The sequence below is a fragment of the Hirundo rustica genome, chromosome 8 (assembly GCF_015227805.2).
Source record: "Hirundo rustica isolate bHirRus1 chromosome 8, bHirRus1.pri.v3, whole genome shotgun sequence".
In the NCBI taxonomy this organism is placed as follows: domain Eukaryota; kingdom Metazoa; phylum Chordata; class Aves; order Passeriformes; family Hirundinidae; genus Hirundo; species Hirundo rustica.
This window is the reverse complement of record NC_053457.1, coordinates 4,659,011-4,673,314: the sequence shown is the minus strand read 5'-3', so window position 1 is coordinate 4,673,314 and position 14,304 is coordinate 4,659,011. Positions and strand designations below refer to the sequence as shown.

General features: G+C 43.7%; 1 protein-coding gene across 3 annotated transcripts in view; it reads left to right on the top strand.

Moving 5' to 3' along the window:
* Positions 1-14,304, top strand: part of PCDH15 (protocadherin related 15) — a 638,687-nt gene that overhangs the window by 355,740 nt on the left and 268,643 nt on the right. For all 3 annotated transcript variants that reach the window (XM_058421490.1, XM_040070932.2, XM_058421489.1), the window contains exon 5: positions 10,346-10,464. In XM_058421490.1, the coding sequence (XP_058277473.1) occupies positions 10,374-10,464 (91 nt within the window). In that variant the 5' untranslated portion in view covers positions 10,346-10,373. The remainder of the gene's footprint in view (positions 1-10,345; positions 10,465-14,304) is intronic.

The following is a 14,304-nucleotide window of genomic DNA, read 5'->3' as shown; positions in this document are numbered from 1 at the left end:
CCCCTGTTCCTGTTGGGGTCACCCAACTGTGGCCTTCCAGGACCTAAAAGAGCTACAGGAAACATGGAGAGAGATTTTAGACAAGGTTCTGGAGTGCCAGGATGAGAAGGAATGGCTTCCCAGTGCCAAATGGGAAATCTAGGTGAAATATATGGAAGAAATTCCTCCCTTTGGGTGTAGTGAGGCCCTGGCACAGGGTGCCCAGAGCAGCTGTGGCTGCCCCTGGATCCCTGGCAGTGTCCAAGGCCAGGTTGGCTTTGGGGCTTGGAGCAGCCTGGGACAGTGGAAGGTGTCCCTGACCACAGCAGGGGTGGGACTGAGGGGCCTTTAAGGTCCCTTCCAGCCCAAAGCAGTCTGGGATTCACACCCAGGAGTGAGTTGAACAAGAGGTGAATTTTGTGGGGTGAGTGGGCTCAGCTCAGCAGGGCCTGAGCAGGGAGGAACAGTTGTCCCTGCCCGTGGATGGGGGGATAGATGAGGGGATCTACAAGGTCTCTGCCGACCCAAACCATTTCTTTACCAGTAATCCCTGGCATGTGTATCCTAGCCCCTGATTGGAAACAGTTCCCTGTGGCAGCCAGGAACCACCTGAAAATCCCTGTGCTTACACTTCTCCCAAAGTCATCTCTGTAATTTTCCTGTCATCACAATATATTGTAAGATCCCATCTTTATCTCCCTTCTCTTCCTCAGAAGCCATTTCTTGCTGGATATTTGACCAAGGAGATGCTTGAGCAGATCAAACCCCACGCGTGGGTGTTTAAATCCATCTCCAGCGGCTTTGTTAGGCTCTCAGTGCCAGCTGTCCCTGGATGAGCGCCCTGTGCCCATCCCAGCATGTGGGCACACCACAGCTCTGAACACGTGAATCACCCACAGATCCAGCAGAACAAAAAAAGCTGGAAATGCCACATCGGTTCCTGCACTCAGCAGTGGGCAGAAGCACTTCTGGAAGGGGGGAAGAGAAAGATTTGCTTGGGAGATGTGGAATAGCCAACCTGGGTGGACAAAAGCCCTGGGTGTTCTGTATTTTAAGGAAAGCAGGGATCCAGAAAATCCAGGAAGTGAAATGCTGAGTGTTGTGGGTTGATGATGCTCTACTGAGGTGTGAGGGTAGCTGGAGAAACAGAGGTTCTCCAGATATGGAGATGGGTTTATGTGATTGCCAGAGGGCTGAAAAACAGCTGGAGGGATGAGGAGATTCAGAAGGTGGAATGGTTAAATGGAGGATAAATCATGGAATCATAGAGTGGTTTGGATTGGTTAAGGCCTGTCTTTATCCCACCCCCTGCCACAGGCAGGGACACCTTCTGCAATCTCAAGGTGCTCCAACCTGGCCTTGGACACTGCCAGGGATCCAGGGGCAGCCACAGCTGCTCTGGGGCTGTGAAGAGAGGGAAGTGATTCCAGCTTTGTGAAGCCTTTTAGAAGTGTTGAAATGTGAGTAAAGATTTAACTAGCTCCTTTCCCTTCCGGCCTACAAGCTCAGAAATCAATCCAAGCATAATCCAAACATGCTACTCAGTTACAGTCAGTGCCTGTTAAGAAGCAACAAGAGGGATTTTTAAGGGTATGACCCCCCCAAAAAATACTGGGAAGGAAAATCATGGAGCAGAGGAGTGAAAGCCTGCTTGAGGCTTGAGAGGTGTGGGTCAGGTCAGGGAAAGCCCAGAGAGCAGAAGGGCACGGGAAAGTTGGGAGAGGCTGTTCAGGAATAATGGGGACCAGTGGGTTTGATGTGCAGAACTGACCGGGAAGGGGGAGATGGGGCAAGGCAAGACTCCCTTTGGGCCTGGGGTGCTGTTGGATAGGAGCAGAGGCATAAAGGAGGACAGCAGGGATGTGCTTAAAACAATGAAAATCTGGCCTGGGACTCCACTAACAGACTCCAATCCAGCTGTCCAGGCTGAGGAGGCTTCCCAAGAAAGCTGGTGAGGTGTGAGAGGGCTCTAAAAGCACCAGGTTGGGTATCTGAGGTTGATGGTGTTGAAGGCTCCTTGTGCACGTGACTCAGGGTTTAAATAAGCAATCAGTGATTTACGTGCAGGATGTGGTCACTGATAAAGATGAAACTTGAGATTTCCTGATCTTTTCTAGAGGAGAAACCTGAATTCCTGTGAAATAGCTTAATTTAGGTGGGGCTCTGCTGAGGAGCCTGGTCCCTGGATTACTAAAAGGTTAATGGCAGATGGGCACTGGGGGCAGAAGGAATGTTTGGGATTTACTGGGAATGCCCCAAAGGTGTGGACAAAGGCAGGCTGGCTCCTCTACAATAATGAGATTTGCATTTGTTTTTAGGGAACTTTAGAGTCCTGCTGCAGACCTGTGGCAGCCCTCTGGCTTAACCAGCCTTACTCTTTGGCATCTGGCCTAACTTCCAAAGCCAGGCCTAACTTCTGGGCTGGTAATCTCCTGTACCAAAGTCTTCAACTGGTTTTGGGAGTGGCTGGATGAAATCTCTGCTCAGGGGATGTGCACATGTCAATTCTGATGTGTCATGCACTAAGCTACTCTACTACATGCTGCTAAGCTCCTGCCACTACTCCAGGGTGTATTTAACACTGCTCCTGCTGTAGTCACGACAGGCGAGTAGAAACATTAATTTCTAGAAAACTGACAAGTTTAGTGTATTTATTTTTTACAAAATTTAAATAAAATCCTCTCGGAGAAAGGAAGAGGCAGCATATAAATTCTACTTGAGAAAATGTCATTTTATTCAACAAAATGAATGCACTTAACTTAAATCCAATTAGCACAAACTTAATTACTCTGTGTCATGATCGTTGTCCCGGTTTAGTTTGGGATGTTTCTGTTTTTATAACACCAGTCAGTTTTTCAGCCATAAGACGTGGAGACAGCTCCTGGTGTCCTGCAAGGAGCACTCAGAGGGGCTCTTGACAAAACATTTCCTGGTGTCAGGGAGATTTTACCCACTGGATTCTCTCCTCTGTGTTAGGTAACCCCAGGGAAGGATCCTTGGAGAGAAACTGCTCTGGCCAGGGTGAAATGGAGAAGTTTTTGGGATGAAATCCAATACCTGTCTTGGAGTAAGAGCAATGAAACTGATCTTTGGACTTTTCTATTGAATTATATTTTCATTATTAACATACACATTTGATGTGCATTAACATACACATTTAACTTTAATATGTAACTTTAGCTCTGTGTGCATATTTTGTGAAGACAAAGGCTGTTGAAGAATGAACTGAGCTACCTACCTAATATGGGTTGTATGTCTTTTAAACTTTTTATGTTAATGTTAATTTTCAGCTGAAGTCTCCTGGCTCTGATAGCAGGTTTAGGATACCTTTGCTCTCTCTTCTTTCTGGAGGCACCATCTGCGCAGCAGGAGTTTCAAATGCACAGTGTCGCAGCCAAACAGCTTTTTTAGTGACTCAAAACCTTCCGTGAAAACAGTATTTTATAGGCAAAGTCCTTACAAAGGGCTTGGAAGCAAGAATAAATAAATTCATAACATGGAAGAAATGGGATTTGTGGACAGGAAGAGTTGTAATCCTGTTAATCCATCCAATAGCTGCACTGCTTGTTAAAAATACAGGAAATAAATCACCACTAGTGATGGAAGCGGGAAACAAAAGTGCTTCTCTCTCTCTCCCTTTCTCAGTTATCCCATAAAGCTCTTTCCTATTTTTGTGAGTTCAGTTGAGCTTTCTCTGTGCAAACCTTCCATCTGTTTATCAATCTTCTTTGTTCAGTGGGAATCAGCAGCATTAAATAGTTTTAATCCTTTTAAATCATAATCTATAGGATGCTCTGCTGGCAGGAAGGTGGAACAGCACGCTTAGGGTGTCTGGAAGGTTTCCTTGCCCACAGCAGGGGCTGGAATGAGATGAGCTCAAAGGTCCCTTCCAGCCCAAACCATTCTGGGATGCCCTGGCTACTGCTGGTACATAGAGATGGAAAATAAAGGACTTTGTAACTGATGTTATGTAGGAAAATAGCTGGTTTGGGGTTTAGGGGGGTGCAAAATTGAAATAAATTTAGAGACTTCTGCATTGAAGTAAAAATGGCTGTTAATTAACTTTTACATTGCATCTTTCCCAGCCAGGCTCAGGGGCAGCTGTGGCATTCTCACTGAGGTTTGAAAAGACTTTTTTGAGCTCTGCTACTGAGGCTTTACATTATCCTTGCAGTGGCATCTCATTGACTCCTAGAGAGTCATTTCTGCAAGAAAGGCACAGAAAATAACAGGCTTAAGGAGTGGGGCAAGGAAAAGAACAAAACCAGTGGTCCTTAGAAGAATGGGGGCAAGCAGGAATATTTGAAGTTGAATTATTTGAACGTAGATACAGAGAAAATTATGAGGAACTTCAACTTGCTGGTGAAATTTTACTTCAGATCCTCACGTAAATTGTAATCTTTTTTTTCCTTGTTCTTGTGTCTTTGCTTTTTGAAAATGCTGCCTCCAAGTGAGGGTAAAAACTCAAGAGGTTGACAGCACAAGGGCAAGGGACGGATGCGGCACCAGTGTTCCACTTTTTAAATGTGTTTATTTATGTGGAACAGACCCAGCAGCTGGGAAAAGGGAATTGGGGTGGGAGCAGGTTTGATCTTGAAATGTCATCATAAACATCTTCGCGTTCCTGAAAAGCCTTATCCAAGGAGAGGAGAATGGTAAAACCCAACTCAACTGTGCCAGTCCCAGAGCATGAGAGCACTTTAATAGGATTGTGTAAATCCAAGAGTCCATAGGCTGAAATACTCATGTGTTAATTGCTCAAGAAGTGCCAGTGAAATAAAACCTGGAGTAGTGTGTTTGGATTTTTGGAACCTCCAAAGCTGGAGAAAGGGCTGGATTTGCACTGTAAATTATTCACTGTAGCACCAGCACAGCCAAATATTTGCTTATGCTTGAATAATTCTTCAGGAAAGCATTTAAGCAGGTATTTGACTTCAGCAAACAGAGTTAGTCACACTTGCAGCTGAATCAGAGCCAGAACTGGTTTTAACTCAAAGGTGAAGTCTTCCTTCGCTGGCCTTTCTCCTGGTTGGAGGGGGCTGTGAGATGGGATCTGGGACTGGGCATGGGAGGGAGGCTGTGGGCTGATCTTCACCCTTCCACGATGTTCCAAGCTACCAGAGGTGATTCCTGAGCTGGAATTAGGGTTCATTTTTGTGGTTAAGCCCCAGCTGAGGCTGTTCTCCAGCCTAGCAGATGTGCTGTGGATGTGCCCCACCAGTGAGAGGGGCTCATGGCCTGGGTGTGGGATGAGATTCATCTCCCCAGGGTGCCCTGAGTTACCAGAGGTGATCCCTGAGCTGGGATTAGGGTTTGTTTTTGTGGTTAAGCCTCCGGTGAGGGTGTCTTCCAGCAGATGTGCTCTGGATGTGCACCCCCAGGGAGAGAGGGGCTCAGGGGCTGCTGATCAGAAGTGACCCCCCTGAGAAATTTCATGGGATTAATGGATATGAACTCCATACCAGCTGAGGTGACTCGAGTGTTGAACAGCATTGTGAGGTAAAATTGAGTTGAGGTTTTGGGGTTTTTTTTTTTTTTTTTGTTCTGTGGTTAATAATCTTTTAGAAGCTTTTTGCTCGTTCAGACAGAACAAACAGAATTGTTTGGGTGACAAAAGTCAAACGTTTGGGGCACAGAGTTTTTAATGAACTGTAGCTTTAACCAAGGTACACTGTCAGACTCTAAAGCAAGTTCCTCTCCTTTTTTGCTTCTGTAGGAGGCTTTTTTCCTGCTGTTTTACTGGCATTTCTGATTTATTATGGCACCAGTTCTCCAGAATAAGCATTTGCACTCCCTATTTTATGCCTACAAACTTTAAGAGAGTTCAGCTGATCAGTAATAATGATGAACCTTATAAAAAAACCAGTCCACTACAATTTTTTGCTGTGTTAAAGCAATTCAGTTGCATCAACCTTTAAAAAATAAATACTTTTAAAGATTTATCACAATTGTAGGATGCAAAGAGCAAAGCAAAATGCATAAAAACACTGAGCAGAATGGGTGACGCCTGATGCTTGAAGGCTTGTTATGTAAATAATAGCACATATATAAATGGATATTTAATTCCTTTTCAAATGCTGAGTTGCTCATCCAGCCACAGCAGTTCCTCAGGAACCACTGTTCTTGACAAATAAATAGCAAATATTTGTTTACTGTGTCTAATGAATTAATAATGCTCGCTCAGAGATTTCTGTTGACGTTTGTAAGGGCTTCGAACCCACTGTAGGAGCAGAAAGTGCAAAGTGTTTGCCTCCAAGCTGTTTTCAGATTTGCTGCTGGTGGCAGTTTGGGTGGTGTGGGTGCTTCCATAGCCCATGATAATTCTGAGGAATTGGGTGTGGATGCAGCAGTTCTGGTGTGAAGGAGACAACGGCTCTGGCTTGTGGCAAACCTGGCCCAAAATTAATTTTTTTTTTTTTTTTTTTTTCCCCATTGAATTCTTTCAAGTAGCCAAGAAAGATGTGGAGCTGTTGGAATTAATCCAGTGGAGATGCTCCAAGGGCTGGAGCCCCTCTGCTCTGGAGGCAGGCTGGGAGAGCTGGGGGTGCTCACCTGGAGAGGAGAAGGCTCCAGGGAGAGCTCCGAGCCCCTGCCAGGGCCTAAAGGGGCTCAGGAGAGCTGGAGAGGGACCTGGGACAAGGGATGGAGGGACAGGACACAGGGAATGGCTTCCCACTGCCAGAGGGCAGGGCTGGATGGGATGTTGGGAAGGAATTGTTCCCTGGGAGGGTGGGCAGGCCCTGGCACAGGGTGCCCAGAGAATGGTTATTTATTTTGACCAAGGCCATGTTCACCCCTGCTCCAGCTTCTAACGAATACAAAGTTTTAAATCCTGTAATAACACCAGATCCGAAAGTAAATAATTATTGGAAGTTACTGTCATATTGTTGTTCCTTTAAATATATTCAAAGTGCTTGGATGTCATAACATATTTAGATTGGTTTTGTTTTTAATTTACCTTTATCATCCCTTAAAATTTTAAGTTAGAATATTTTTCAGGAAAATACTGAGTTTTGCAGATATTTTGTGCGACTTTACAGATCTTCCTTCTCTCATGAATTCATAGTTGTGCTTTGCCCTGTCTGGAGTTCAGCATTATTTCTTACAGGTTGTCAACCTTTTGACACTTTGTGGTAAAATTGTGATTTATTCTGAGCTATTTCCAAGTTCGCAGAATCATTTAAAATTAATAGTCTCATTTTCCGTGCTTTATACTCCTGGCTTTGGGGGATTTTATTTGTTTGGTTGTTTGTGATGGTTTTTGTTTGTTTGTTGGTGGGTTTTTTGGGGTGTTTGTTTGTTTTGGGGCAGGGGGTTCTGCTACAAATTTAAGGAAAAACCGGGATTTTTCTTCTGTTGTAGTCCAGTTGCATAGAGAGTTGTTTATTCTGGGAGCAGCAGTGTTGCTATCCTTGTGGTTTAACTTGACATTTCATCAAAATCAAAAATAAATCTGTCAAGATTCCATCCTAAAAATCTCTCAGGAGCAGACTCCACTCAAGGGTGTCAGCTGAGCTCTGAATAACGTTCTAAAATAGAACAACGTGATTGGAGAGCTGGATTTATTTTGTTTTTCAAGGTTGTAAAATCAAATATCAGAGGCCTCAGAAGTGAGTTTGTGCACTTCTTTTTCAGTCTGATAACCCCTAAAATCTGTCTTTGGATGGGATTTTCCTTAGAATGACCTGAAGACCGAGTCTCCTGAACTTCTGTATTCTGGGATTTGAGGTTTAAAAGGTTGGAGGCAAATACCACCTAAAGGAATAACACTACTTCAAGTGGAAAAGCAGCTGAGCCCAGTTCCTTCAGGAGCTTCTGTTAACAGGGGAGGAAACAGTGGTGAAATACTGAGAAGTTCCCACCCCCAGAATTCCCAGGAGAGTTGATAATGACTATTAATTGGAATCTCTCTGGGTAATGTGGAAACAGCCTTGCTTGAACAGTAGTCAGCAGGAATATATCATGGTGAAAGTCATTTTGGGGTTTTTTTTTTGAAGGTGTTGTCGCAAATTCCAGAATAACTTTGGAATGGGTTACGTGGCAGTTTGGATGACAGTAACAAAATGAGCATTTTGGGAAGGAGAAGGGTGGGAAAAGGCTCTTTTGAGCAATTCTGGTCTCCTTTCACGTGGGAATAATGGTTCCTTTGGGAAGAGTCCGGGATTCTCCTCTGAGCTGTCTCTAGCTTCCTGTTTTGCCACAAATTCCAATTTGAGCTGTCGGGGTTGCGCTCTCCTCTCTGAGGTTGTTCCCTACAATTCCCTGAAAGGAGCTGAGAGTGAGGAGAGGGAAGTTGGATCTCCTCTCCCAGGGAGCAGGTGAGAGGAAACAGCTTCAAGTTGTGCTGGGGGAGGTTTAGATGGAATATCAGGGAAAGGTCCTTCATGGAAAGGGTTGTAAATTGCTGGAAAGGGCAGCCCGGGGGCAGTGGTGGCATCTCTGTCCTTGGAAGTGTTGAAAGCCATGTCTGGATGTGTGGCATTTGAGGACGTGGGTTAGTGGTGACCATGGTGGTGGTGGGTGCTGGTTGGACTTAATGACCTGAATGGTCCTTTCCAGCCTTCAGAATTCTGTGACTCCACAATTCCCTGCTGGAATTTGGACAGAAACAGCTGTAGCAGGGCAAGAGGGGAGAGAGAGGAGGTAGGAGGGTGCTTTGCATGGCTTGAATTCCTGGGTTCTGGGACCTGGAGCTGCTCTGTAAAGACAAACTTTGGTCTGAAATGGGAATGAACAGTCCCATGAGATCTCTGCTGGGGCTTTCACTTGTTTGATGGCCAATATTGAAGTTCTTCCTGGAAATGCTGCCTGCTGCAGCCTGCACCAACCTCCTGCTGCTGGAAAGGTTGGGAAGAGTCCAGCCTGAGGGGAGGTGGAGCTTGGAAAGGCCTCTCTCCATCCTTAACCCCTGGATGAGGAGTGGAGCAATGTGTTTGGTGTAGAATTTGAAATGATTTTGTTGCTGCCCTTTATTTCTCCAGAATGTTGGTAATAAAATCCAACAGAGTCACCTGCAATCCGTGGTTTTTACAAAGGGAAAAGAAGCTGTACTTGCTGTGAGGGAGCCTCATAAACCACAGCTTAAAATCACTGAATTTGGGAAAAACCTCTGATGTCCTGGAGATCCCACCCATGTGACCTGTCCTGCAAGCAAACAAATTAAAAATATATATATATTTAATATATATTGTCATCTACCTAAGAACTTGAAATACTTGAGTAAATATGGGCCACTCAGTCTGACTTACTGCATTTCCTTCCTTGCTCTTCTTCTCCTGTGGAAAAAACCCAACAGGTTTTCCTCAAAAAAACTTTTGGCATGCAATTGTTTTGCTAGTTTGTTTGATTTTTAATAAATGCAGCTATTTTTTTATACAATGACTTGGTTCATACTGCTGAAAATCTTTCTTCATTCAGTGCTTCTGTCATTGTATTTATCCCAAACTTTTTAAATTGAAGGAATATTTTTAAATAATTCAGTTCTGGGCTGCAAAATTTTGCTAATTCTTTTTATTGGAGCAATGAATCAGATTTTTAAAAAACTTTCTAATGTTCTACACTCCAGGTATGCTCTGGAGTTCAGCCAGACCTGTCTTGCAGATTTCGGTGGGGGATTTTTTGTTTATTTTGGGGGTTGGGGAGGGGGGGGGGGAGAGGAAGGGAGAGAGTTTCAGGGTTTTGTTTGGAGTTTTTGGTTTTTTGAGGGGTTTGTTTTGTTTTATTGTTTGCTTTCTTTTTGGTGTTTTGTTTATTTTGTGGATTTTTGGTGTTTTTTTTGTTTGGATTTTTTGGAGTTGGTTGGTTGTTGAGTTTTTTCCTTGTCTATTTGTGTTTTTTTAATTTTACTTTGTTGGCTGTGGGGGAAATCTGGTGTAGGTGGTGTTTTTCTCATTTTCCTGGACAGAAACCCACAACTTGTGTCCTTAAAGACCATCCGCAGGGCTCATTCCCATTTTTCCTAGGCAATGCCTTTGAATCCTGGATCCCTCTGGCCTTTTGCAGTGAACCTTCATTTTGACCAGTGCAATTTCTCTGCTACAGTTGCTTCTCCATAGTGCTTGAAAACAGGAAGGATCAGATAAATACTTTATTGCAGGGAAATTATGGAAATCAGACCTGATTTAACACAGAACCTTGCATTTTCTTGACTGGGAGGGCTGTGCATGCACAGTTAGAGTTAATGAGTACACACATCTTGATTAATGCTAATGGAGTTCTCCTTCCTTATTTCATTTATTTTTATGGCTGATACAATGCCATGCTCTTAGAGACTGCTTATTCTCTATGTAGTTACCAGTGAAAGAGTTTGTAGTGGCCCAGCTTTGCGCAGGTTGAGTAATAAACGTGTCAAATCCCTCTTTTCCAGCTCTGCCTTGAGTGAAGTTTGACGGAAAATGGTCCAGCAGCTTTGTCTCTGGAAATGGTTCACAGTGGGGACGGCACTCGCTGCTGTCCTGTCCTGGGCTCTGGCCCAGAATGATGAAGGTAAGGGTTTGGCTGAAGGGGTGGAGCTGTGGGAGGGCTGGGATGCCTCTGGAATTTCATTGGAATGGTTTTTTCCCTTCCCCAAATTATTACTTGAAGAAGTAAGTTTGGTAGGAAAAGAGGTTACAAGAAAGAAAACTCTGGGTGTGTTTTGTGTTTAATGGCTTCAGCATCTACTGGTGATTGCATTTTCTGAAGCTGTTGGTTTACCAGGCAAGATAAAATCTTCGGTTATGATTATTCAGTGTTGGACTCGAGCATCCAAATTGGTTTTGTCCTATTCATTGTGCAAGCTTTACCAGTGAACTTTACTTTGTTTGTAAATCAGCAGTTGTGGTTGGAATGGGAGTTTGAGAGAATTGTTAATGACCAAAAACTTGAGAAAATATTCGCAATGAGGGTTTTCTGGAGAAACAATACTTCAGGAACCCTGAAACATGGCACTGGTAGCTCGTGTCCCTCCTCAGAGCATCTTGGTTGAATTTAATTAAAAGATACCGGAAATGTGTCATGCCAGTGATCTCTGGTAATTAAAAATTACAGTCCTGGATAACTGATTAGGGTTTATTCTTTTGAACAAGTTAACAGCACTGAAGGGCAAAGTCTGTCAGAGTTGTTCCTGAATAGTCTTAGGAACAATGAGTGGGATAAGTGAAAACTGAGTGTGGTTTCAGAATGTCTGTAATGAAGTTGCTCATTATCCACAGTGCACTCCATGTGGGTAGAGCTGTAATTGTACAAATGTATGACTTTGGCATCTGGATTTTGGTTTAAAAACCTCTATTTTGTCAGTTAGGAAGTAAAGTAATTTTGCTTTTATGGGAAGTCTTCAAGCCTGCTTGATTTATGCTTTGTTTTTTCCTGTCGAGTCGAAAGTCTCTGTTTCTTGCTCTCCTAATCACTCTCCCAATGTCCTGTTATTCCCTTCCATCCCAGCCAATCCCACGTTATATATAATGCCCACAATGTACAAGAAAGCTAATTTAATTTTCTCCATTTTTACACCCTGTCACAATCGCTGTCACTCCTGACACTGAAGTGGACGAGCTGCTCGTATTTCACGTATTTGCTCTGTGCTGGGGTGCAATTAACTGGGTTTTAATCATTTATTGCAGTGGAGGAGTGGGGCGATCAGGCTGGCCAAGGCTGACCTTGGTGGTGGTGTTTTGAGGAGGAAGATGTTGGGTTGGGTGGAGGAGAGGCAGCAGGATGGCCTCTGGCATGTCCAGCAGCGCGGGAGGACACGGGGGAGCAGTGGGAATAATTGTGGGAAGCCAAGCAGGATCACGGGGCTGTGGAGAGCCCTCAGGGGAGGATGAAAAAATAAATTAGCAGCACTTCTCAGTGGGATTTTTATTTGTGCTCATGCTGGCAGCATCGTGTCTCTCCAAAAAGGCATCTTTGAAGAGAATAGAATGGGGATTTTTGGTTGAGGAGCCGTTTCTAAGTGAGGCTTGAGTGACGGTGAAGTGTGCAAAACACAGATGGCCCAGACAGGACAGGAACAATTTGGTCTCCTGAAGGGGAAAAAGGGATCCCTCAGGTTTCCATTTCTGTTCCTTTGTACTCACATGACAAGTTCTCATCTCTGTGTCCTTATCCCAAAATTGTTCAGAATCCCTTTTCTTCCAGGTGATTTAGAGGAAGGGAAGGGCCACCTCTCTTTAATGGCAGTGTCCTGTGACTGAGTAAATACAGTGACCCCCTTACCTCAAAGAAGGGTTGTAAACATAATTTTTGGGTGTATTTTTTTAGCCTGGCTCCTGCCAATTTATTTATCACAGAACTCACGCTTGATTTTATCCTTGGTGATGTTCTCTTACATGGCCTGAACAGGACAGCTTTGTTATAATGAGTATAAATTTGCAGCCTGTAGCCAAAATTCTTGCTGCTTTTTCAGGGGGACAGTTCAGAGATGCTGTTTCTTGAGGAACATGCAGCACTCTGATACAAACTGACCTGATTTCCTCCCCGACACTGTGTTCAGGAAAGGGTAAATGTAGCTAAAAGCACTTGGGATAAATTCCCCAGTGGTGTAATAGGGAAAAAATGAGCTGGAAGTGGATTGAAGCCAAGGTGGGGGACTGGTGACTCAGCAAATGGCGCCCACCTAATGAGACAGTGCTTACAGGAATAATTACTTGGAAATATGTTTCTTACAGCTAAATAGAAAACTGTCTTCAGGGCTGGGCCTGGAGGAGTTCTGGTGTGCAGGAACAGAATTTGTAAACTGAAATATAACAGAGAAAAGATGTGTTCTTCTGGCAGTTGCCATTTCCTAACAGCGTAGTTCTCTTAGCAGCAGAATAACAAATGCAAATAAATAAAAAATCATCTCTGGCACAAATTGTGGGCTGTTTCTTTGCACCCAGCATGCCAATTCTCCATTTTCCTGGTGGGAGCTGTGGATGTTGATTCAGTTTCTTGCCCCTCTTTCTGCGTTTTGCTTCATTAGCTCATCATTTCTCTGTTTTGCTTGACCTCCCGTGTCACCAAATCCTCCCCAGCCACAGCAATTAATGATGTCCCAAAGTAACTACATACAGGAGTGCCTTGGTCAAGCTGGTTTTTTTCCTAGACTTTAGTAGGATCCCATCTGCTCCTGATAAAATTCAAGTATTTCCCATCTACTGTAGTCCCTTTGTATTCAAACCCACCCCCCTAATTATTAAAAACCCCAAGAGTTTTTGCTACAGAGCCATGCCATCAGTCCTAATTTACTGTTGATGAGCCCATTCAGTGTTTATTTTCAGTTCTTTCATCCTGTAATGCTTTTGTTCAATCCTATGGTACACCAGAATAAATGTTAGGAGCGTGTGGACAGGGAATATTGTGAGTATTTTTGGTTTGGTTTTCTGAAAGAAAGAGATCTGGTTTTACAATTCCTGCTGTTGTCTCTCTTCCAAACAGGAGAAATGCTGCAAAGGTTTGATTTTTTCATAATCTTTTAGCTTAAGTAAAAGTAGAAATGTCACTTGTAGCTGTGCAGTACGTGAAATTAGGTCAGCTGAAATCTCTTTTATTTTTCCAGTGCTGCTCTATTGAATTCAGAGGCAAACTCTGAGGATAAAGTAATCAGGGAGGAGGAAGGTGGAAACACAGGATCAAATTTCTCCCTTTTTTTCTCTCTAATCCAACATCTATGGCTCAAAGAAAAAATTTAGCAGCAATTTTTGGCCAGGAGAGAAGGCTGCTGAATTCAAAACTCCCTGCACTTTTATGCTGGACTGAACCAATCCAGCAGCAATTATTTGCCAATTTAATTGCCCAGCACTGAGTCCATACCTTTCATGAAAATACACATATGAGCTTGGGGTGGGGGAACCAATAATTTATTCTTTACTCTTAAAAGATTAATAGGAGGCAAAAATCATTCTGGTCCCTTTTAAAAATCAAAAGCAGATGTGTAAATCAACCCACAAAATTTGCAATGGATCTGTTCTTGGGGTTTTCAGAATAGGTGTAATGAGGCTGTGAGTTGTGGGGATCTGTTCCATACCATGGGATCTTTGAAAGGTTTTTGAAGATTTTTGGAATGCTACTTCTAACCTAAAGCTGTTTTGCACTTTTTTATACATGAATGAAAAGAACACTTAAAGGTCCTTATATTTGTCCTGAAGATTTATAGCTATAAAAGAAGAATAGTGACAAAAATCCTGTGTGATTTCAGATGATGAGCCCATCCTGGTCCTCTTGTTGTCTTGCAGGTTTGGGTTGTGTTTGAGGAGGTTCTCCAGGGGCAGGAGGGAAGGGTTGGGCTTGATGTCACCTGTCCCCCACATTCCCATGGCCTGGGGACCTGTCACACCACCCTGTCACACACCAAAAATGTCAATACTC